This window comes from Carassius carassius, chromosome 4, assembly GCF_963082965.1.
Source record: "Carassius carassius chromosome 4, fCarCar2.1, whole genome shotgun sequence".
Classification (NCBI taxonomy): Eukaryota; Metazoa; Chordata; class Actinopteri; order Cypriniformes; family Cyprinidae; genus Carassius; species Carassius carassius.
In genome coordinates this window covers 25,242,257-25,266,595 of record NC_081758.1, presented here as the reverse complement: position 1 = coordinate 25,266,595, position 24,339 = coordinate 25,242,257, and the positions used below count along the sequence as shown (strand labels likewise).

The 24,339-nt window shown below is 38.6% G+C and overlaps 1 protein-coding gene across 1 annotated transcript in view; it reads left to right on the top strand.

Annotated features, from left to right (window-relative positions):
• The first annotated feature begins 5,327 nt into the window (after positions 1-5,327).
• The window catches only part of ar (androgen receptor), a 79,585-nt gene continuing 60,573 nt past the window's right edge, over positions 5,328-24,339 (top strand). The window contains exon 1 of the mRNA XM_059548069.1: positions 5,328-7,391. Within this exon, the coding sequence (XP_059404052.1) occupies positions 5,917-7,391 (1,475 nt within the window). The 5' untranslated portion in view covers positions 5,328-5,916. The remainder of the gene's footprint in view (positions 7,392-24,339) is intronic.

The window sequence follows — 24,339 nt, the reverse complement described above, 5'->3', positions numbered from 1 at the left end:
ATGGAGGGACTGAGAGCTCTTGGACTAAATCTAAAATATCTTAAACTGTGTTCCAAAAATAAACGGAGGTCTTACGGGTATGGAACAACATGAGGGTAAGTTATTAATGACATAATTTAGATTTTTGGGTGAACTAACCCTTTAAGGTACCAATATGGACTCATTAAGGTACTCATTGTACAAAGGTGTGTCTTTTGAAAAGGAACCGCCTCCCGTGACAGCTTCTGCCAAGTGGGTATAAGTGCAGACCGGAGATCTCCAAAATGGGGCTTGAACTCCAAAAGTGGGCAGAAACTCTAAAATGGGGCGGGGTCTCCTTTTGCAAAGACTTTCACCATTGGCTGTGGCTTCAGCCAATTGTTACTGACTTACATTTCAAAATAAAACTTTATAAATTAAACATTGTTTCTAGTTCATCTAAAATAAAATATGCTATATAAATAAATGTTCTTCATGAGAGCGGAGCCCAAGGCTCGTGGCCAGTGCCGTTTGGATCCAAATCTGAACCTCTGCTTTATGTTGTAAACGGTAATCACTCAGGAGCCGTCCCAGCGGAGGGGAAAGATTTTACTCTATCGTTTTATTCCAAGCAACGGGGCTGTCCCGGGGCACGAAATTCGCAGGCTAGTAGGGGGTAATGATACTGGGTGTAACTAAAAAGTTGCCATTGTCTGGTGAGTCTCATATCGCATAATCTTATTAACTGTTTATTTCCTGAACTGAAACTTTCTTTACCACGCTATTCAGTGCCAAACCTGGCAATCAGTCAATTTCACTGGTTAAGGTAAGGTGTGGGGTAGGTTTAGGGGTTAGCATTTTTTGTTGCATAGTGTAGGAAACACTTTAACTGACACAACCAATAAAAATTCAAGAATCAGCTGTGGGGTGGAGTATGCACTTAAGTGGATTGGGGGAAAAATTGTGCATGCATGTCATGCGCCTGTCTCTCAACGGGAGGAAGCCACGCCTCATTTTGGAGCTCCCAACCCGTTCTGGAGTTCCCACCCCTATTTGGAGATCTCCAGGCTGCAGTTATACCTCAATTCTGCGAGTGATAGAGGATGTTACGATTATGGAAGCTCCGCCTCAAAGCCCGAGGCCTTATGCCAGGTGTGTCAATTCCTAGAAGGCCGGACACAGATTATATTCAACCCTAATTAAACACACCTGATCCAACTAGTCTTTCAGGCTTATTTGAAAACTACATGTGAATTGTGCGTTCAAATCATCTCGGATAGATCGTATTTACGAATTGAACGCACATGAACGCCACAATTTAGTCGTTATAATTAGTTGGAAACTCGAGATTTTCTTAAGCCCCGAGCTGGGGGCGTGTCAGTGAGAAAATGTCGATTGCAATGGATGCAGCCAAAGACTAGATATGAAGGTAAATTTGTTGAAATTGATGACATTATTGTTTTGTACGTTCTTTACAATAAAAGTATATAAGTTACATACACAAAATATTATATTATTGAATAAAATAATATATAATTATTAAATAAACCAATAAATAAATACAAAATTACCTTCATATATTGACTAAAAACTGAAAAAAGCAAAAACACAATCCACATTCTTTATTCGTCTTTTTCTAGATGTAGAGTTTAATATATATATATATATATATATATATATATATATATTGAATGGCCTTCTTGTTCCGACCCATAAACAGGATCTTTCCAGGAAGACTTGAATACACCATGTACAGCATGTTGGTGCAGAGTTGGAACAAAACTCTGTGGATCTCCTGCCCTCCAGGATTTGAGTTTGACCCTGGCCTAGGCAATTGTCTACTCTACCTATACTGTAGATAGTGCCGGCTCTGGTTATGTAACCCAAGCTTTGGCCTGACTGGATGTTTTATTAACTCAAAGTTAATAAAACAAGTTTGACTCGTCAAAATGAGACAATTAGGATGAGACCAACAGAAAGAAAAAAAAAATGAGTGTGAAGCTCCACAATAAAAACTACAGCTGTGACGATTGTGGAAATTTTGCATTCACTCTAGAGATTTAATGGTTCAAAACAGCTCATGCTAGTCAAAAGATGAACAAAAAAGTAGTACAAAAAAAGAATATGCTTGCAGGTGTATCACTGCTTTGTGAAGAAACAGTTTAACTCTTACTCAGAGGAGTTGCTGTACCCCAACTAAGCAACAACAGATGGCACAACATGAAAGTATAGGTGGAGCTTATGCCATTAATGTCCACTGACCATAGAGCAACTGCTATATAAACAGTCACTTACCTCACCTGCTCTGACAGCTCTCAGACCAACACAGTAGACACACATGAACCAAAGCCAAAGAGGTTGTAATGATCAGACTCTGGCACACAGGAGAAGTGTCTTCTGACTTCAGAGGGAGATGAGTGATATAATGTGAACAATTGAAACGAAGACCTTCCCTATGAGTATAATAATGTTCTCACACACTAGATGCACGTTATGAAACACCCAGCCTCACTGATTAGTGCAGACTACATCTCACTGACAGATGTTAATCCTTGGTTGTTGGCATGGCATTGACACCACAGAGAATGATAAACTTCTTGCAGCTTGCTAGGTTGTGTTTCCGTTTGTCTTTCTGTCTGCTTCTTTCCCTCGTTTTCATCTCTGTGGTTCATTTTCTACTCCAAATGACCCTTTACACTCAAACACTGATTGTTACCATCATTGTGCATTGTGTACCAAGTATTGAGGTCTCTGTGTATTAACTATTTTGAATCAGAATCAGAATGAGCTTTATTTCCAGGTATGTTTACGCATACAAGGAATTTGTTTTCATGGCAGAAGCTTCCACAGTGCAACAGAATGACAGTGACGTGAAGAGTAGATGTATTATCTTAGAAAGTGTAACACGCTGTCTATTGCCTTGTTTACTTAGTTTTAATACCATGGCTTTTTTTCAGTGCTATATTGTTTGTAAATTTTTCAAACAATGATTTAGTAAAAATGTACTTGAGTATTGCAGAGTAAACTTCAAGTAATTAAATAGAAATTACTCAAACTTACCAAGATGATTTTATTTATTCTCTTTTAATTTAACATATTTAATCTTACAAACTTACTTAAGTAGATTTTACTTAATTCTATACTTACATTTCATTAAAAATATGTGTGCAAAAACTTGCAAATTAAAAATTAAGTCCATTTTACTTTTTAGTTTTTTCAGTGTAGCCATAAAATTGTTTTAACAGCCACACCTTCATTTTCTATTATTTAATTATGCCCAGCTGATCAAATACCACCTCTCTGCCCATATGCTGCTATAGGACAATTAGAGAGACATAAAAACATTTTAATCATTTAATCATGTTTAAATCAGAATTTTTTTATGATAATTTTAGAGTTTTTAAAATTTGACACGATTTTACCTAGCATTTATCATGCATATTCATAATTTCTGTATGTTTGAAACAGGAAGTATTAACATTTATGGATTGGCTCTTTCACTTCCATTGTAAGTGCCTCACCGTTACCCAGCTTTTTTAAAATACATTTTTGTGATAATAAACATCATGCCACATGTCAATACAGTTTAACTTGTACTGAACCTGAAATATTCTTTTAACATAATATTAGCAGGTCTCCATAACCTTCAAAACTATTTCAAATAAATACAAGAAAATATATATATTTTTTTAATCAGAGTAAATGGGCTGTACTTTGCCATAATGTTCTGAGTATAGTTACTAAGCAACAGGTGTCGTGCACACACATTCAAACGGATGTGAGCAAACGAAATTGAAGGAAAAAAATGAAAGAGCCAGTAAGAGATGGGTAGAATGCCAGTTCCAAATGATAAACAAAAAAAAAATGCAATGATGAGATATAACTAAAACTATAGCTCAGCCTCCACTGATAAACAACACAACAGAGCACTTCTCTTCATCTCAGTAATCTCTGGCCAAACTAAACAAAACAAAACTGAACAGCCCTCTCAACTTCCGCCCCCCACTCAGCTCCTCCCACAGCCTGCTCACCAGTTAATTCTGAATAAAGACACTCATTCTGAATAACCTCAAACTCTTCACTGTATCATTCCTCTTTCAATTCAGACACTGTTTACGACAATACAGTGCTGCAAATGCAATATTTTACTGCACTGCATATGTGGAAGGCTTTCGGGTTATGTAAAATGCTTCTCTAAACACTTGCACCTTAATAGGGCACAGTTCATGCAGGAAATCATTCTTCTTGCAGTATATATGAAATAAATGAGACTTTGTATGTTACAGTGTTATTCATTTTGAAGCAACTGACAACAGGGGTTAATAATTAATATTCTCACTGAGGACCACTAAAATCTTCTGAGCCTTGTTGCAAAAAAATTAAGAAAATAATGAAGATCACTGTTAGTTACAGTGAATATATGGATATTAAGAACTATACTTGCCTTTGCACTCATAAAAGATGAGACAAAAATGAACACTATTATTTGTAGGGCTCACAGTACTGGCCTTTTGATCTAACTGGTTCTCATGGCTGGATGTAAATGAGAAGACACCTCAGGACCTGACTGTTCAGTAAGATGTAATTATTGTCTTGATGTTTTCATATCTTCAAGTTTTAATTAATTACTTAGAGTGGTGCCTTGCCTTTATCAAAGCAACAACAGTCCAAAAAAAAGAGTGTGATTTCATTGATTTATTTATGCAGAACTTATTTATCCAACGCATTCTGACTCTTTGTCTTTTACTTTTACTGTCCATATTTCAAATGTAAACATTTGCATTGTGCCTGATGAGGAGGCATTCGAAAAATTTTCAAACCTTACCTGACATTAATTATATAATTTCATAAAATAGGGCATTAAATTTCACACACACACACACACACACACACACACACATATGTATATATAGGCTATATATATATATATATATATATATATATATATATATATATATATATATATATATATATATATATATATATATATATATATATATATATATAAACATGCAATTTCATATTTAATTTAATTTACATTAAATGCCCAGACAGGAACATTTATTCTGGCAAAGTTAAGTATGGTCTGATTTCATTTTTTTAAAAATAGCCAATATCTTGTTTTGCTCTTCAAATGGCTTATTTTGTGTTCTTAACAGTCCCTTTGAGGATTTAATGTGTGCTCAATAATAAATGTCATGAGAAACATTTCCACAGGCCCAGAGCTTAAGTGCGTACCACGCAGACTCTCACTGCGGCTGATTGATTTTATTGTATTTTCACCCTTTTTAAACCTGTGATATACATCAGTGTTATCTTTTACAAAGTGAAAGTGAGTTGTGATCTCCTGCTCTTATTTGCAGCGTGTTCTTATTTACCCGTATTACTGGCGCCGTTCCTGGCTGTATTATTTAGTCCTGACAGCAAAGCGCTCAAGGACTTTCCTGGGCGAACTCTCCGTGAAATAACTGCTTACCCTGGCAAAACACCGTGACACAGCAAGCTCTCCCAGCATTACCTCTACTGAGCCCAGGAAAGTACTGATATGAGAGAAAAGGGCTGTAATTGTACTTAAAATAAGAAGTGTGGATTGTTGAGAAGTGCCCAGGGTACTGTAGCAACCGCTGCCTTGGCTCGGACTGATCATTGTGAACAGACAGCGAAATCTTATCGCGTGCGCTCAAGGTAGACGGAAAACAACTCCAGCGGCGGAGAGTCATCCCATCCCCGTTCGGATTTACTTTCATCCGCTCACTTTTCTTGTTTACGTTTATTAAGAGCCGCCTATGCTTCTGCGGCTGAGCGCTTGTTTGATTATTATTTGCTTACACGGTCTCATGCTGCGCAGCTCTTTCATGTCCGTCTGACTCGTGCTTTTTCCAAGGATTTCGTCGATGAACTTGTTGCGGTGAGTCCCCTTTAAACAAACCCTCACGGCCTGTGTTTAACTCAGTTTCTATGGAGGTTCCGGTCGGTCTGGGGGAGGCTTGCGAGTCACCAGACGCCGTTTTTCACGGACTTTTCCAAAGCGTTTTTCAAAACGTGCGCGTCGCGAGAGCGAACAACCACGAGAGTTTGGACTTTTCTAGCTCCAAGAAGTGCGGCTTCCTGCAGGAGACCGCGTCGAGGGAAATGCGTTTAAGCAAGCTGTCCCCCGGCAGAGGACTAATATACAGCCCCGAGAAAGAGAGCGAAAGTGCGAATTTAGTGATGCAGGCGGCGAGCCGTAACGTTATTCAGTTTCTCAGGAGTTCCACGGGAAGCAAAAGCGACCCGTCTCTGTCATCTAGCGGCTCGCGCCGCGCAGATGCCACCGAAAGCAGCGACAGTCGCGCAGGTTTCTCTCGGGGCGCTGAGAGCGGACAGAAGGGCTGCGGTGCGGTTGAAGTTCACACGCGCGAGTTGGGCTCGAGTCGTGACGCAAGTGTGGCGAGCAGAAGTCGCGCGTGCACCAGCACCAGAACCAGCAGCAGCGGCGACGGCGACAGCAGCAGCAATAGCATCTCGGAGACAGCGCGAGAGCTGTACAAAGCCGTATCCGTGTCTTTGGGCTTAGCTATGGAGTCCAGCGAACTGGGCGAGGTGGGACCGCACCATGCACCGCCGCCCCTGACCCATGAAAGTAGCAGTGAAGAAATCTATTTGTTCGAAATGCCTTTGCTCAACTGCTCAGTGAGCGAAAAGGAGGCAGGAAGGAAAGACAGAGAGTACGCTCTCGCGGCGGGACGAGACAGAGGCACAGAGCTGCGTGACAGGGACAAAGTGTTTGGGATGTTTAAATGTGACGACCTGGAGCAGCTAGCAGGTGAGGGGACGACCTTGCAGCGCAGCAGCACGTCTCGATCACACTTAACCGCGGATGTACAGGAGCTACATGAGTTCGGCAGCCTGTCCGGGGACACTGCCAACCTGAGTTCAGAAGGTACGGCAGTAACTACAGCACCAGATATGGACGCAACGCGAGCGGCTTCGTGCCAGTTTGAACAACTGTTGCCCGCGAGCATGACCCATTTCTTGCACCCGGAGCTAGAAAACGGACCGAGCCAGAGCTTCGCGAAGCCCGCGGAGATGTCCGGTGAGTTTTCGGGCCCCGTGGAGGATTACGTGAATCTCTATAATGTCAAAATCAAGGCAGAGAGGATGCCCCGTGAACTGAATGACACCTGGGCTTACCCGCATAGGTACACTGAGGACAGTAACGGCCAGTGCGGGCATCCCAGTCAGAGGACCACTTACGCATCTGGGCACGAAACATCTTTTATTTGTAATCCCTATGAGTGCGGCCGAGGCGAGGCTCTGGTTCAGAGGGAGCGACCTCCACCTGAACAGTGGTACCCCAACGGGATGCTGAGCCGCCCCCCTTACCCTAACGTGTCCTGCGTGAAAAACGAGATGGGCAAATGGGTGGATGTAACTTCATTTGCGGATGGCAGGTAAGAGTCGGCACAGTGGCTGTGTTTTTGAGTGTTTGTCCGTTAATTTAAAAATTAACTCGCGTAAAAATCATAGGCTAACAGGTTATTTGTACCCCGAAATGTGACTACGAAGGACAGTGAGTTAGGAGTTTGCCAGACTTGCAGATTTTTTAAAATTATTATTTATAGCTTATATTTATTATATTATGATCAATTAATGCTTTAACGAAAGTAGCAAGAAACAATGCAGGATGCACTCATTTAGAGAGCACCATTACGTTTTTTAAGAGAGCTCCAAACTGCACATACTCAGGGACTTCCCATCCAGATTCTCAGCTACCCCAGGGGCCACCAGAATAATTTTTTCTTCAAAACATTTTATGATAACTTTAATTAAAATATGGATATAATATTACGTTAGGCTGCTCATTAGATTATCAGTTCTAAGTTCATTCAAATAGTAGAAACATATTTTAAAGAAAATGCTTTGTTTTATAAATCTTCTCCACATACACCCTGTAGCCTAGTTCTTTCACATGGACCCCTGGTTTCATGTTCAGTTTCATTTCTGTATAGAACTGTTCATTATAGGTTTACTATTAATGGATCAGGATCAGTTATACTTCATGACCATTTTATTAGCTAGGAATTAAATGTGTAATTCCTGAAGGAAGCGTTAATTTGCTTGAAGTTCCTCTCTTTATGTCTGCAGCCAAGTAAAGCAGTACACAGAGACAACTGTAGACATTAACACTTTAACACACAGGCCAGCCTCCTCCCTCAGGGTTGCTGGGTTCCAGGGATACTGCCATCAAGGCAACCCCACACGGTCGTGTCCAAACTCAAAGACACCATGCCAAGAGCCTCAAAGCTCATATCCTTGAACTTCTGCATATTCTTGTACTGAGTCATTCTCTCATTTAATAACTCACAGACAACAGGAAAGGGCACATTTTGATTCATACACTGCAACATGCTGGTCCTACTGTCTTGCTATGCATTTCAGTTGACAGGCATTTAAATTACATTGAATAAACATACAATTTATATCTTTATATGATTTTTTTTTTTTTTGATATCTCACTTTGTCAGCATTTGTGGTTTTTCAATGCTCTTTAAGTATAAATAAATCTGGTAACACTTTATATTAACTTTTAATAATAAATAATTAACAAGCATTATATAATGCTTAATGGATCATAAGTTTATTCAGAGAGTAAGAAACGTGCAGAATGTGCTTGTTAATGTTTGCTAATAAACATATTAAAAATTAGATAGTGTTCAAACAAGTAATTGTTTCATGCAAGTTAAAATGCTTACAAATGTCATTAAACTTTCAATTTCATATGATCAAGCACTTATTGTAAATCTACAAATTATTTTAACAGATGTTATAAAATGATTAAAAGCATGTGTTAATACACAACACTTTTGCTGCTGTTGAGGTGTGATATGGGTAAGGTTAGGATCGGTTTCGGTGGGATGGGTAGGTTTAAGGGTTGGTTGAGGGGTCAGAAGTTTAGAAGTTTGGGGTCAGTTCGATTATTATAAGGTAACACATTTCAATCTGTTTATATTATATTGTTTTGATGAATGAACAAGTATTTTCCTTTAAAAATTTTTTTTACAAATGATGAATAGTTTCAACTTTAGATTGGCTTCTGCAAAAACATGATCAAATGATTAATAAATGATTATTAAAGATGTGAATAGGGTAAATTCAGGTCTTTCAAGACACTTTTTGCCATTGGGATGACTGCTCATAAAGATATTAATGATTAGTAAACAGTTGTAAACATTTGCAAATGACGAACAGTTTCCACTTTAGATTGCAAAAACATGAACAAATAGTTAACAGATTATTTGTTAAGATGTATAAATAGAGATCTACACAATAAACAAAGATCAACAAATGAAGATCATATGAAATGAAAGCTTACTGACATTTGTAAGCATTTCAATTTACATGAAATATTCATATGTTAATCATAAGGTAATGTTTAGTAAGTTCATTAGTAAACATTAACAAGAACTTTATCTTATATTTCTCGCTATGTGAATATATATTCATCAATGATCTGTTAAGCATTATATAATGTTATTATAAAGTGTTACCATAAATCTAATTTGACTTGGGGTTCAATTACACCTGTACAAGCTGTAACAAAAGCAGAACATTGATAAGAAAATATGCAGAGGCTGAAATTAGGCTTTTCCTTAAACTAAGACTACGGAGAAATACAGTTGCATGCCTTTGAGTGAGCGTTTGATGCTTCAATCTGAACCATAGTTAAGTAAGCATTTTGTCCGAGGCTGTTTTAGTCTATACAGAGTGTGTTTTTTCCTGAAAGGAATTTGAGCTTAGTTGTGTGTTTAACCTTTGAATCTCTGGGGTTTGAGTTGGAGGCAAAACCACTTGATCTTTGTGAAAAATACCACTTCACCCGGACACCAGCCAGAACATGAAACTGACATACAGAGAACAAAATAATGAGACAAAGTGAGCGAGACTTCAGACTGGTCTTGACCTAATATCACACATAATGAATCATCTTAACATAAATCTAACAACATGAAGCCACATTTATGAAGAAAAAGTAGTTTGTGAACAGCATAACAAAGTTCTAGGGTACACAGTTTACATTTGAGTGAGAATCTTTCATACTTAGGCTACATATACAGTTTAAAATTTGAATGGTTTGTGATCTACTTAACCAATAGCTTGTTCTTTTTTTTTTTTAAATAACGTTTTTAACGAGCAGTGAGTTTGATGATTGGATGGTGCAAAAATAGAAAAAGTATTTTGTATTTTTGAGGGGGAAGGGGGGTCAAGAGAGTTTTCGTGTACATGTGTCACTGTTATGTAATAATCTGAAGTACACTGTGGTCAAATTCAGTTCTGGTCAAACAACATTCCAAACAAGGCAAAGGTTCCTTACAAAGCGTTCTAGGTAGAACCAACATATGGGGCTTGTACCGAGAACCCTAAAAGAGTTCACTGTAGCCCCATTGCACTGGAGTTCTGAGAACCCTCTGTCAAAGTATTTTTATTTGCACTTACATTGACTATTTTAGGTGTAGTTATAGCAATCCTATTTAAAGTGTGCCTTATGTGCTGAACTGCACACCGACAGTGCTTAGAACAAATGATTGCTTAAAAGGATAGTTCATTCAACAATGAAAATTCAATAATAATTTATACCTTTTCATGTTATGTCAAACATGACTTCCTTTTCTGTGGAACATGAAATATATTGTCTTTTGTTTGTGCATACAGTGAAGTCAGTGGGCTTTCTTCAAAATCTTCTATTGTGTTCAGCAGAAGAAAGAAAGTCATACAGGTTTGAATTGCGATATACTGTATATATCTTAGCATTACCGAAACCAATAACAACTAGTTTACCTCAGATCTTGAAAATAAATATGAATATAAATATAAAGCAAATATGTAGGCTATACGTTAAAATTGCGGGCACGATGTCAACCAACAAGTGCTGTTATTCTGGTTCAGATGGAACATGCTGGGTGCAGATGTTATCATTTTTTTCTAGCATCTGACATCTGATGTCTTTTTCTGTAAATAATTAGTTGTTCTGCTGTTACTTTGTTTTAGGGGTTGTAGTGATAGGTGTGCTGAATTACAACATGCTGAGCTGTCTCTGTTAGATGCCGGGTATTAAGTCATGATTGATACCATCTTCCCTTGATTATCAGCCATTGAATGAGATTATTGTTTCAGGATCTACTGAGGCTATACAGTATATGCTTTACAGGCCAATGTGCTTACATGAAAAAAAGTCCATAACAGATTTCTTTGTATTAAATTGATTTTTTATTTTTTTTTTACAATATTGTATGTTTGAATATGTTAAATAAAAAAATGTGTTCATGAAAATTAATATATTGATATAAGGAAAAATTAAGTTAGTAAGGTAGATAAAAGTTATATATACTTTGTGTGCAAAAATGGTTTTGAATGGTTTTGAAGTGCCATTACCAATGGGGTTCCCCATGCTCAGTGACCTGACAAGTCTATATTGAAATGTGTTTTTTAAATTATCATTTTTTTAAATCAATCAGCTGTTTTATATATTGTACATGTACATTTAGAAATTGTAATGCATGCATTATTGTGGCCTGTTGCTTAATTGAAGTGCACAGAGCTACAAATCTATTAATGGAAAATTTGGTTGTTAATAGTTTCAAATTTTTTAATAAAAGTGTACATTCAAGTCAGCTATTGACAGCAAACAGGCGTGGTTACAGCTCACATAGGGTGGTGTGTCATATCTCTTTCTCTTGTTGCCTTTGGCTTTCTAAAGAGCAGTTCTAAAGAGCATTCGTCATTACTTGCTTGAGCAGTGTCAGATGGCTAATGCACCTTTTCTTTACAGGACTGTCGACGTTGTTATTGTTGTATTCATTTATTCATTTTTATTTTTATAACTGTTCCAAAAAGTTCTATATTAGTTTTAAAAGATTAATTAGTTGCTATCTGAATGTTAATGTTTTGTGTACTCAGGTTTTGTTCTGGCAGATTTTAATGGCTTGGGGAATAAATTCAAATCAATAAGAACATCCAAATGTCACTGAGAGAAAAACCAACATTTATGAACTTATGAGTTATCAGTTTGTCAGTTGTTTTCCATTAATGGTCAGATTTGAGCAAAAATTATCAAATGTAACTCTGACAGGCTTACACTCAAGGTTAATGTGCTTTTAAAAAACCATAGCACAAACAAATAATATTAAAAGTTTAAGAATTAAAAACCTAAAAGTTAATATTTGAATATTGACATTTTTTTTTAGAGGATTCTGGGTCATATATAATTGTGATATTCTATAGAAGAAGAAAAAAAATGACATAAATGCTGATTAAATAAGCAGATTAAACTGACTGATCTAGCTTTAAAAGTAATATTCTTCACCCTCTTCACCCTTTCTCACTGTTCTGTGTATCTGTTCTATATAAGGTGTAACTCTACAAAGTATGTGATGCTGCCAGAGATAGGCTTCTTTTGGAAGCTCTGTGTGATAAGGCTTAATGCTGTGTGTGTTAGTGCACATATAACAGTTTAGTGTATCCAGTGATAGACTTCACACATAACATATTGGGGCAAATTCACTAAATAGTTAATGTGCTGTATTTTAACACAAAAACCTGCATCTTTTTTATTAGTTATCCATGATGCAAGTGCAGAATGCACTGACATATAGCACTGTATTTCAGTAAAGCCACTGTTATTCTTTGAGGGGAAACACACTTCTTTCTATGTATATTAGACTTATTATAGATTCGATCTTTCTAACAAAAGTCAGTTCTATTTGTGGAAAGCAGTCGGTAAACTGACTTTCATTTGATACAAATGTTTGTGTGCATTTTTATTTGGTCATGACAGTAGTTATTCATCAAAGGATGATCAAATTATGGAAACGACGGTTATAATCGTGCATGGTGTTTTGTGGTTTAGTTGGGCACACCTACTGATTCAAGTGTCTGAATTGCTGTGGCGGAGTGACTGTAAAAACTTGTCAGAAAAATTTGCTTCATGTGGTAACAACTAATGAACCTTTTATTCTTTATTCAAAAACAACATTTCATGTCACATAAATCGCCCTTACTATTTTAGGTTACACCAAGGTTAAATTATGAAGAAACGAAAATGAAATGAAAGTTAAAATGAACAATTCTGAAGTAATTTTCAAATATATTATATGCAGTACAAAGGTTTGGGGTCAGTAGTTTTTTTTTTTTTTTTTTAAGAAATGCATACTGTAGAACTTTAATATTTAGGAAGGACAAATTAAATAGCTAAAATATGAATAGTGAAGAATTTTACATTTGAAAAACATAAATACTGATATTTTAAGCTTTCTTTATCAAACAATCCTTAAATCTACCATCACAGCAATAAATAACTTTAAAATAGGGCTGGGCAAAATATTATAACAATATTAATTTTCCATAAATGCGGAAGGAAATGCTTTTCACATGTCTGTTAGACCTTGAAAATGAATGTGAACATGTAAACCTTTAATTTAGGTCTTTATGAAATCCATTAAATATTTCCCTAAATTCTTTATTGTCAATTTTCTTTCATGAATTCTGTGTTTTATGATTTAAAACAAATCAGAAATGATTTGTTAATTAATAAATCTTTAAAATGTATGTTGAATAAAATGCTGCTCAACAGAACTGTATAAATTAGACCATGGGTTAAAAAATACCTTGGTTGCATGATATTCCTTAAAAATTATATTTTAATATTAGTACTTTTTGAAGTACATTTTAGTAAACAATAGTAATATATGTCTGCCATCATTTCTTCAAGTTAAACAAAAAATTTTTTGGCAGTTCATTGTGAAGCTCTGAGCAACTCTGTAGAAGTAGTTCATGTGTTCATGTCCTCATATATTGAGATGGCAGATGCTGAAATCATCATAAGTGTCATGTCTGTTTGACTTTGTGTAGTAAACTATACCACTCCTTCACACAGAGATGCACAGAACATGCAGACTTATTAGCGACATGCTGACTGGCAGTTGTCACATTTATTTCTGCTGTGTGATTGGCTGTTAATAAACAACACTTTCAGCAGGGATGAAAATGAAAGTGACGTGACATACAGCCAAGTATGGTGACCCATACTCAGAATTGGTGCTCTGCATTTAATCCATCCAAAGTGCACACAAACAGCAGTGAACACACACAAACCATGAACACACACCCGGAGCAGTGGGCAGCCATTTATGCTGCGGCATCCGGGGAGCAGTTGGGGGTTCAGTGACTTGCTCAATGGCACCTCAGTCGTGGTATTGCCGGCCCAAGACTCAAACCAACAACCCTAGGGTTAGGAGTCAAACTCTCTAACCACTAGCCCACAACTTCCCCCTTCCCCCGGATGATGGACATAATGCATTTGCATGAATTATGTCCTATTATACAGAGCTAAATACTCTCAATATATGGGAAAAGACTTAGTGTTTTGAAAAGAGTAAGGAAAAGGAAGAGTAAAAGAGACATTCTTTACATTTTAAAATATTTTATCCCCAGCGTTAATTATTATATTAAGATGTCTTTCAAAAAGGTGAAGGACTGAAGTTTTAAACTTGTTCAGCACTTTTAGATGCTTACACACATGAATGCCCACACACACTTCAAATGAATTGGCTGTGCACACATTCAGCACACAGTGCAGCTGGCAGAATAATTTTGGGATCTAACCTTTCCGCATTGTCATCTTGTCAACATGGGTGCTTATTTGCATATTTCAAGAATGTTGAAAAACTTTCTCATTTTGTTATACTGTACGTGAATCTTTATAGCAGCCCTGCTTTGTGCTTCACCCAGTGCCTCACACATGCTTTAATGGGTTTAACAACCACATGATTGCGTGATGTTTTCATCCACAGAGCAACTCAAAAATAGTCATTTATTATATTAATATCATTTTCAAACAGAAATGTTAAGTGAGAAATCCCACTACTTGCATAAGCCCCAGGCTGAGTGTCAGTAATCATATGACATGCCTTGAGTTGCACAAGATTCCTTTTGTGTTAAAATTTAATTTAATTGTTTCCTCATTCAAAACGGTAACGTTTTACATGCTGTTTCTTGTCCTAAGTAACGTCTGAAATGGATGGACTCAAATTTTAGCTGCAATGTCAAACTATTCTCAGCTTATCAAAAGTCTTATTGTAAGTTTTTAGTGTGAATGTCTCTTGGTAACATTACTTAAATCTATGCATGTTTAGTCAAAAGCCTTCCATCTGGAGCAGCTCAGGCCCTCCCTGTGGTGTTGCATCAGAGGTCTTGACTAGAAGGATTTAATCAGGGCCGCTCTGAGGGTGTTCTGTCTCTTTGTCCCTCTTCCCCGATGACCTATTTGTTTACCCTTGAGTCCTTTCCCTTGGATCATTATTGCTTTGTTTTTAAAATACACCTGACATGCAGCACACACACACACACCAATACTGGGTGAATGTTTAGAAAAAAGGGCCTCATTTAATTAATTGGATCCGGGTGTATGTGTGTGACTATAGGCACCGACATATATTTCTGCCAGTGAGTGCCAAGCCTCCATAACAACCCCATCCGAGGAAAAACATGTACAGCTTTTTTAATTTATTTTTTATTTATTTGTTTGCAAAGTCCAAATGGATTATCAACCAATATATAATTGGTTGAACAAATGATAACTGGTATCATTACTCAGTAATTAGTTACATTTAAGTTTTTCAAGATTTAGGCCCACAGTCTTCTCAGTGTGATAGTGAGTTATTTGTGTCACGCAAAATAAAACACGGGGGTGTGTCAAGTTGTTGGACATTCAGCAGTAATATTGATATTAAAAAATGTGCAAAGGACACCTTGGAAATGGGGTAAATAATATGTTTTTTGTGTTTTTCTTAGAAGTCTTTTAACATTGGCTGGCCACTTATCACATTATTTATTCCTTACCAGAGGTGTTGAAAGTTTCACGTTGGAGTCCATTCTGCATACTTTTGTTTTTCAAATAAAACCATAATAATCCACACATGAAATTAAGAAAAAAATCAACAGATGCACAAGTATATTGGATGAAGCCCTTGCACATTAAGTATAGGTTTTTACTCCAAATAGAAATTTTCACAGAAAAATTAACAAATGTCTGTCAAATGGCTGATTTCGAGAATTGAACAAACGAAACTCCATGAAATGGCCACTCAAAAGAGGTATTTGTGTGTATTAAGACCATCTCAGTTATCTACATAACCCTAGTTCCCTGATTGAGGGAACAAAGATGTTATGTTGTGACAACATATTGGGGTCTCACTTGGGAGCATGAGGTCCTGTTGCACGTAGCTCCCCAGCCCATATTGGAGGCATCTTTTGTGACAACGACATGTCGGGACACTTGTTCTAAGGGCACCCTAGCCCGTAGAAAAGCAAGGTCTGACCTGGCGCTGAATAGGCGGCAACACAGCAGTGTGATGGTGACTGGATGTGTACTGCAGCACCATGCCCATCTCGAGACTCGGAAGTGTAACCAACGAAGAAGTGATCTAATATGAAGTAATCCGAGCGGCATGACTGTGGCTGCGGATGCCATATGCCCTAGGAGCCTCTGAAAATGTTTCAGTGGTACTACTATCCTTCCTCTGAAGGAACTAAGGCAGTTCAGCACGACTAGGCACGTTCGTTGATGAGTTGTGCCGTCATACTCACTGAGTCTAACTCCATACTGAGATAAGAGATTATCTGCATAGGGGAAAGCTTGCTCTTCTCTTGATTGACCTGATGTCCCAACAGACTGAGGTGCTGAAGCACCAGGTCGCTGAGATTGCACAACTCCTTTCGTGACCGGGCCTTAATGACAATCCTGATGCCCACTTCCCATAGTGGGGCAAGGTCTTCCTCCAGGACTTTCGCGGAGTGACAGGGGGAAAGGGAGAGCCCGAAGGGGAGGACCTTGAACTGCCATGCCTGACCCTCAAATGCAAACCTTAATAGTTTGTGATGAAGAAGGATCGAGGCATGAAAGTACATGTCCTTCAGGTTGTTTGCTGCAAATCAATCCTGGGCTTGAATGCATTTGGTGATATGTTTATGCATCAACATCTTGAACGGGAACTTGGGAAGGGCCTGATTCAAGACTTGCAGATCCAAAATAGGTTGAAGGCCACCGCTTTTCTTGGGTACATTGAAGTAAGAGCTGTAAAACCCCTTCCTCATCTTGGCTGGAGGGACCGGCTCGATTGCATCCTTGGCCAACAGGACAGCAATCTCCTCGCACAAGACAGAGGCATCTCAGACTGCCACCGAAGTCTCAAGAATGCCATTGAACTTGGGAGGTCCCCTGGAGAATTTTAATCATGTAGCTGAGTCAAACAATCCAAATGAGCAAGCATGACGAGTTGGGCAGCACAAGCCACATTCCCAAATAATACTTATGAGTGGCACCAAAGGAACAATTAATGTACTTGGGAGTGATCGGTGGCTTCTTGGTGGCCCAGAAGGCCTCTCGTTCTAAATCATCACAGCAAAACTCCCCATGTCCCCAGAGGGACTGGCCAGAGACAAGTAGAGAGGCATTGCATCTTTAAACCACAATCTCTTGGTCACTAGCAATAGGGGACATCATGGGTGAGAGTGAGGAAGCAGTGCCCACAAGCCTTGCAAAAAGGAGGAAAGGGAAACTGCTCTTTCTTTGATAATGTGGTTACCACTGGCCATTGAGCCAGTGGTAGAACAAAAAGAAAAGGAAACAAAAGTTTCTCTGCCCGGTCCTCTGTCTTCGCCACCTCCTGAAGAGCAGTCTAACACATCTCTGGGTTTCCAATGTCAGGGCCGCTTCATCTTTTTGGAGGACTTAGTGGCCAGGCGCAACACAGGGGGTGCCGCTCACCTGCGTTGTGCTCAACGTGCCAGCCTCAATGGTGTCTCAGCATGGGGCAGAGCCAGAGTTGAGGATGCAGGAGGGCGCCCACGGCGATGAGCAGGCTTGGACATGGCCTGTGATGGAATGGTGGCAGCTGGAGGACCACGTCGGGGCAAGAAGTGCTGAATGGCCTCAGTCTGCTTTTGTACTCCTGAGAACTGCTAGGCAAAGTCCTCGACAGTGTCGCAGAACAGGCCAGCCTGAGAGATGGGAGCGTCAAGAAAGTGTACTTTGTCAATGTTTCTCATCTCAGGCCAGGTTGAGCCAGAGATAGCGCTCCTGCACCACCAGAGTGGACATCCTCTTCCCGAGGGACCTGTGCCGTGACTTTTGTTTCTCGGAGTGCAAAGTCAGTTTCTGTGCACATCTCCTGCATCAACCTTGGTGTACCTGCAAGATAGCCATGGCATGCAGGGCAGAGGCAGCTTGGCCGCACAGCACTGTAAGCTTTTGCAGTGAGAGCCGCCGACAGCTTACAGGCTTTGGATGGGAGATGCGGATGATTCCTCTAAGTGGCAACGTTTGCGGTTTTGTATTCACCTCCAGCCCAATGCTCACAGCTGCCCGGACAAGCATGGACGACAACTATGTCGAGGCCAATAACCCATCCCTCGATGTTGCGATTGACATCTGCATGCCCACTGAATGTGACACTGGGAATGCCACGAGATGGCCCAGCAGAATCATCTGCCAGCCACACAGGACATGAGCTGCAGGACGAGTGAGAGGTCCATGGGGTGTGGCCTGGTGGAGAAGCTCTCAATGTTCCTCTCAAATCTCCCAGAGCACTAGCCGGCGGTCCTCTGTTCATGGCAGATAAACTTCTTTTAGAGGAAACTGCTCTTTAGTCGAAACGCCCAGGGGAATTGCTGCTGACAGGGTCACTGTAATATGCTGTAATTGTGTCGTAACACCAACCAAAAACAGCCTCTTCTTGCACACAAAGATGTATAGCTTTGTAGTAAGGTAACACCATGTACTACTCGTCTCCGAAGCAAAAATCTAATAAAGGGATGCACACCATGTATGCCTGTGTGCACGGGGAGTGGTGTTGGTGTGTGTGACTCTCCGATAAGTTGTATACCTGATTTTCAGCAAGTGTTGATGAAGTAACAAATTTGAGTTGTTAGCTTAGAAGTGACAAATTTGAGTTGTTAGCTTAATCCGAGACCACTTAATCACCTGTGAACCTAATCACCTATGGAAACATCACAGGACACACATGCAAACACAGTCATCTCACCTACAAATGTGTTACAATTCTCACATCACTGTCACCTTACACATATACGTAGACTGTTTTTAGAGCCTAATGAAGGACGCTGAAAACTTGTGTGTTTCTTGAGTTCACCTGCAAGGGATTGACGGCAATTCTGGATCTGTGTTCAATTCAGAATTGAAAAATCTATTTTTATTTATAACCTGGAATGAGTGTTGAATTGGCCACACACCCCATAGGAAGTTGAACTGAAATGACAGAAAAATTACTGAATTTCAAAGTAATTCAACACAGGAATGCATTCTGGGAAACAAAATAGGCCAAAATATGTTAAAATAAGTAAGGTAAATACACATTTCTGTTTCAATGTCTCTCATTCATTCTGGATGAAAACCTTCAAACTTAAAAGACTTTTTATTTATTTGTTATTTATTTGTTTATTTATTGAGTCCTGGCAAACTTCCTTTAGTTTGTTCTGAAACTTTGTTAAAATTTTAGATGTACTTTAGTTGGCAGCTGTGGCCTAATGGTTTGAGAGTTGGACTTGTAACCTGAAGGTTACAGGTTCAAATCTTGGTGCTGGCAGGAGTTGGGGTGGGGGGGTGGGGGGAGTTAATGAACAGTGCTCTCTTCCACCCTCAATATTCATGGCTGAAGTGCCCTTGAGCAAGGCACTGAACCCCCAGTTGCTCCCCGTGGGCTGGATATATAGCTGCCCACTGCTCCGGATGTGTGTTCACTTCTTACTTGTGTGTCTGCACTTGGATGGGTTAAATGCAGAGCACCAATTCCGAGTATGGGTCACCATACTGTACTTGGCAAATGTCACTTTTTCACTTTTATGGATTCCAGTTGTTGCAATTATGCATCTTGTTTAATATCTCAGTTTAAATTCTGCAATTTAATAGGAATTTAAAAGGTACTGACAATTTAATTTGAATTTGTGCACAACTCTGCCTCTATATTTTACATGAAATAAATATTTGTTAAATGGACAGTTCACCCAAAAATGGATATTCTGTCACCACTTTTGTGTGATATTCTTTCTTCAGTGGACTGCATACATGCAGCATTCAAATGCATATCTGAAGACCTAAAAATTACTTTAGGTATAATTTATAAATTAATCATTTAATATAATACTCAAACAAAATTTCTTAATTTACTTGAATACGTTTAAATGTTACCACATGACACAATTGATGTTAACTGACTTGGTTTTTTTTTTTGTTTTTGTTTTTTGTAGCAGAATATCCAACTGAATTTTTTTGTACTGTGAAAGTGTATGGAGACCAGGGTTTGTCAAGCATCTTGAACATCTTGCTATAAATAACTGACTTTATGTTCCACTGAAGTCATATGGGTTTTCAAAGATATGAGGGCGAGTAAATTATTTAGAGAAAGAAAGAAGCAAATTAACAATTTGAATCTCTTTTGGTGCTGATGAAATGTGCTTATGCTCACTTGTTTGTCTTTGCTTAGTGTTTCAATGTGTAGAAATTTGTAGATTATTCATAACTCATAATGTGAGTGTATGATTTCATTATCATATAACTAACTGAAATTTAGTGTAAAAGAGACAGGGAGAGAAAAGGAAAGGAAGGGAGGAAGGGAGAGAAGAAGTGAAAGAGAAGGCATGTATGTTAGTGTTTGTTATATGTGATCGTCCTTGTGAGTACCCTTGACATCTCATGTCACTGAATATAATTATGTCTGTACTTTGTGTCCAATCAACTTTTTGGTTGTGGTGCAGTTCTCGTCTCTCTCACACACAAACTTGTACCCACTCGATCTTAAAGGGATACTGCACCCAAAAATGAAAATTTTGTCATTAATCATTTACCCCCATGTCGTTCCAAACTCGTAAAAGCTTTGTTTGTCTTCAAAACACAATTTAAAGCCGCGTTTCCACCGCTGGAACTTTACCCAGCAACTGGGGACTTTGGGCTGGTACTCTGTGTGTTTTCACTGCAGGAACCAGGATCTAAAATAAAGTTCTGGGTAAAAATCAGAAAGTCCCTGCTTGCGAGGTAGTACTTTTTAAAAGTTCTAAACAATTTGTCTCCTCTGTGTCTTTCCACATCACCTACAGTTAGCACCATTTTGGAGAATATGAGCTGAAGGCAGGCAGCTTACGCTCTTCTTTGTCAGCCGCACCACTCATTAAGGTGATTTTGAGTCGACTCTTTCTTTTGAGAGACAATATCTTTATTTATCATGCACTTTTTTGATTAACAACTTTGCAGTCTGTTTACATTGAAGGATAGCTACCTTACAAACTGCAAAAGAGATATTATGACCTGCTCTTTAAATTGTGTTGCAAAGACGAACAAAGCTTTTACAGGTTTGGTACGACATGGAGGTGATTAATAACAAAATTTTAATTTTGGTGTGGAGTATCCCTTTAACTTCATACTCCCTGTCTCTACCTTCATCAGTAATAATAACACATACACACAGTCTCTCTGTGTTATACTTAGGTGTCATTAACAGAACCCACCTAAAACATCAAAATTTCATCACTATTAAACACTGACATTATTGTAATTAACATTTGGTCATCATTGACTCAATTTCAACTTCTTTCTACTGTGGAACACAAAAGAAGATACTTTAAAGAATGTTTCTGTTCATAACGTTCATAAAGTGCAAGTGAATGGGGTCTTAAACAAAACTGGACAGGTTTGAAACAACATGAGGGTGAGTTGATTTTAGGTGTAGTATTACTTTAATGTAAATTTTATATATGGGCAAATATGTGGATTTTTATCTGCATGCTAGTGTCACTCATGCAAACCTAGCATAAAATAACATTTATGTAAAGGTGTTGGAGACAGACAAAAGGCAAATGCAAGCCTCACAGCATTTGAGAGAGGATGGGAAATAAATGCAAACCAGACATAAGCACGACGCATGACAATAAATTTACTGAGCAAAGGTGAAGATAAAAACACACTCCCCATTTAGTATTTCAAAAATGTCCTTTGAGTGTTGTTAAGCTATCAAGTTGTCTAATCTAATGTAGTGAGGAAGACTAAAGAACGTGTCAGTGGAAATAGTAAGTGAGCGCAAACCAACACTGCTTGAGTCCCTGGTGAGAGTATGTGTGGTGTGACTGCTTTGGCTCAGAACATTTAATGCGACCTTATTTTTAGCCCAAGTGACCTTCTTAAACACAGCATTGCATGAGGTCAAAGGAATAGAGGCCATAATGCTGAGCGTGAGAGACACCCAGACCCTGTGATTGATATGGCTTGTTCGGAAAGTGCCACAGCTGGCAGGTCAGTAGTGTGAGTAAAACAACCAAAACGCCTCCAGATAATGTCAGATTTCAGAATAGCACATTACAGAGATTTTACCCATATGCAGGCCTCCTTGGAATCTGCACAGAATTCCACAGAATACAGCAGATTTCTGGAAAATTGACAAAATGCCTACACGTGTTTTCATTCATTCATTATTTTGAATATACTGTATTGAATGTCTTCTGCTACCAATAATATTTTTGGACTTTCAGGTCTTGTTAAGACTTTCTACCATTCTTAAATCCTTTTGACAGAATTTCACAGAATTTTCCCATTCAGTCAGCACAGATAATGTGGAAAAAAAGTGTGTTGATATAGCTATACTTTATGTTCATACATAGGAAAATGGGGTGATATATTCACAGCGGGCCTTATTAATGAAACGCGAGCAAAATTACGATCTGTGTAAATGGCTTGAAAAACAATTTCAAATAAATTTTCACACTGAATTGCATGCTGCAATTTATGTTATCACTAAAGTCTCCATGTAGCATTTTAAAAGGTTTCAGTAAAATATATGTGTAGGTTAATGTTGTTCATTACTGTTAAATGAATATAAATGTCAATGTCAATGTCACCTTTATTTATATAGCGCTTTAAACAAAATACATTGCGTCAAAGCAACTGAACAACATTCATTAGGAAAACAGTGTCAATAATGCAAAAATGATAGTTAAAGGCAGTTCATCATTGGATTCAGTTATGTCATCTCTGTTCAGTTAAATAGTGTCTGTGCATTTATTTGCAATCAAGTCAACGATATCGCTGTAGATGAAGTGTCCCCAACTAAGCAAGCCAGAGGCGACAGCGGCAAGGAACCGAAACTCCATCGGTGACAGAATGGAGAAAAAAACCTTGGGAGAAACCAGGCTCAGTTGGGGGGCCAGTTCTCCTCTGACCAGTCAGATTGTGCAGAAGAATCATCTGTTTCCTGTGGTCTTGTCCTGGTGCTCCTCTGAGACAAGGTCTTTACAGGGGATCTGTATCTGGGGCTCTAGTTGTCCTGGTCTCCACTGTCTTTCAGGGATGTAGAGGTCCTTTCTAGGTGCTGATCTAGCATCTGGTCTGGATACGTACTGGATCCGGGTGACTGCAGTGACCCTCTGATCTGGACACAAGATGGATCTGGTGGCCACGTTGACCTCGGAACAAGAGAGAAACAGACAAATATTAGCGTAGATGCCATTCTTCTAATGATGTAGCAAGTACATAGGGTGTTATGGGAAGTGTTTCCGGATCCGGTTAACCTAATTAATGCAGCCTAAAAATCCTTTAACGGATTTGGATAATAAAAGCATATTAGTATGTTATGTGTATGCCAGGTTAAAGAGATGGGTCTTTAATCTAGATTTAAACTGCAAGAGTGTGTCTGCCTCCCGAACAATGTTAGGTAGGTTATTCCAGAGTTTGGGCGCCAAATAGGAAAAGGATCTGCCGCCTGCAGTTGATTTTGATATTCTAGGTATTATCAAATTGCCTGAGTTTTGAGAACGTAGCGGACGTAGAGGATTATAATGTAAAAGGAGCTCATTCAAATACTGAGGTGCTAAACCATTCAGGGCTTTATAAGTAATAAGCAATATTTTAAAATCTATGCGATGCTTGATAGGGAGCCAGTGCAGTGTTGACAGGACCGGGCTAATATGGTCATACTTCCTGGTTCTAGTAAGAACTCTTGCTGCTGCATTTTGGACTAGCTGTAGTTTGTTTACTAAGCGTGCAGAACAACCACCCAATAAAGCATTACAATAATCTAACCTTGAGGTCATAAATGCATGGATTAACATTTCTGCATTTGACATTGAGAGCATAGGCCGTAATTTAGATATATTTTTGAGATGGAAAAATGCAGTTTTACAAATGCTAGAAACGTGGCTTTCTAAGGAAAGATTGCGATCAAATAGCACACCTAGGTTCCTAACTGATGACGAAGAATTGACAGAGCAACCATCAAGTCTTAGACAGTGTTCTAGTTTATTACAAGCAGACTTTTTAGGTCCTATAATTAACACCTCTGTTTT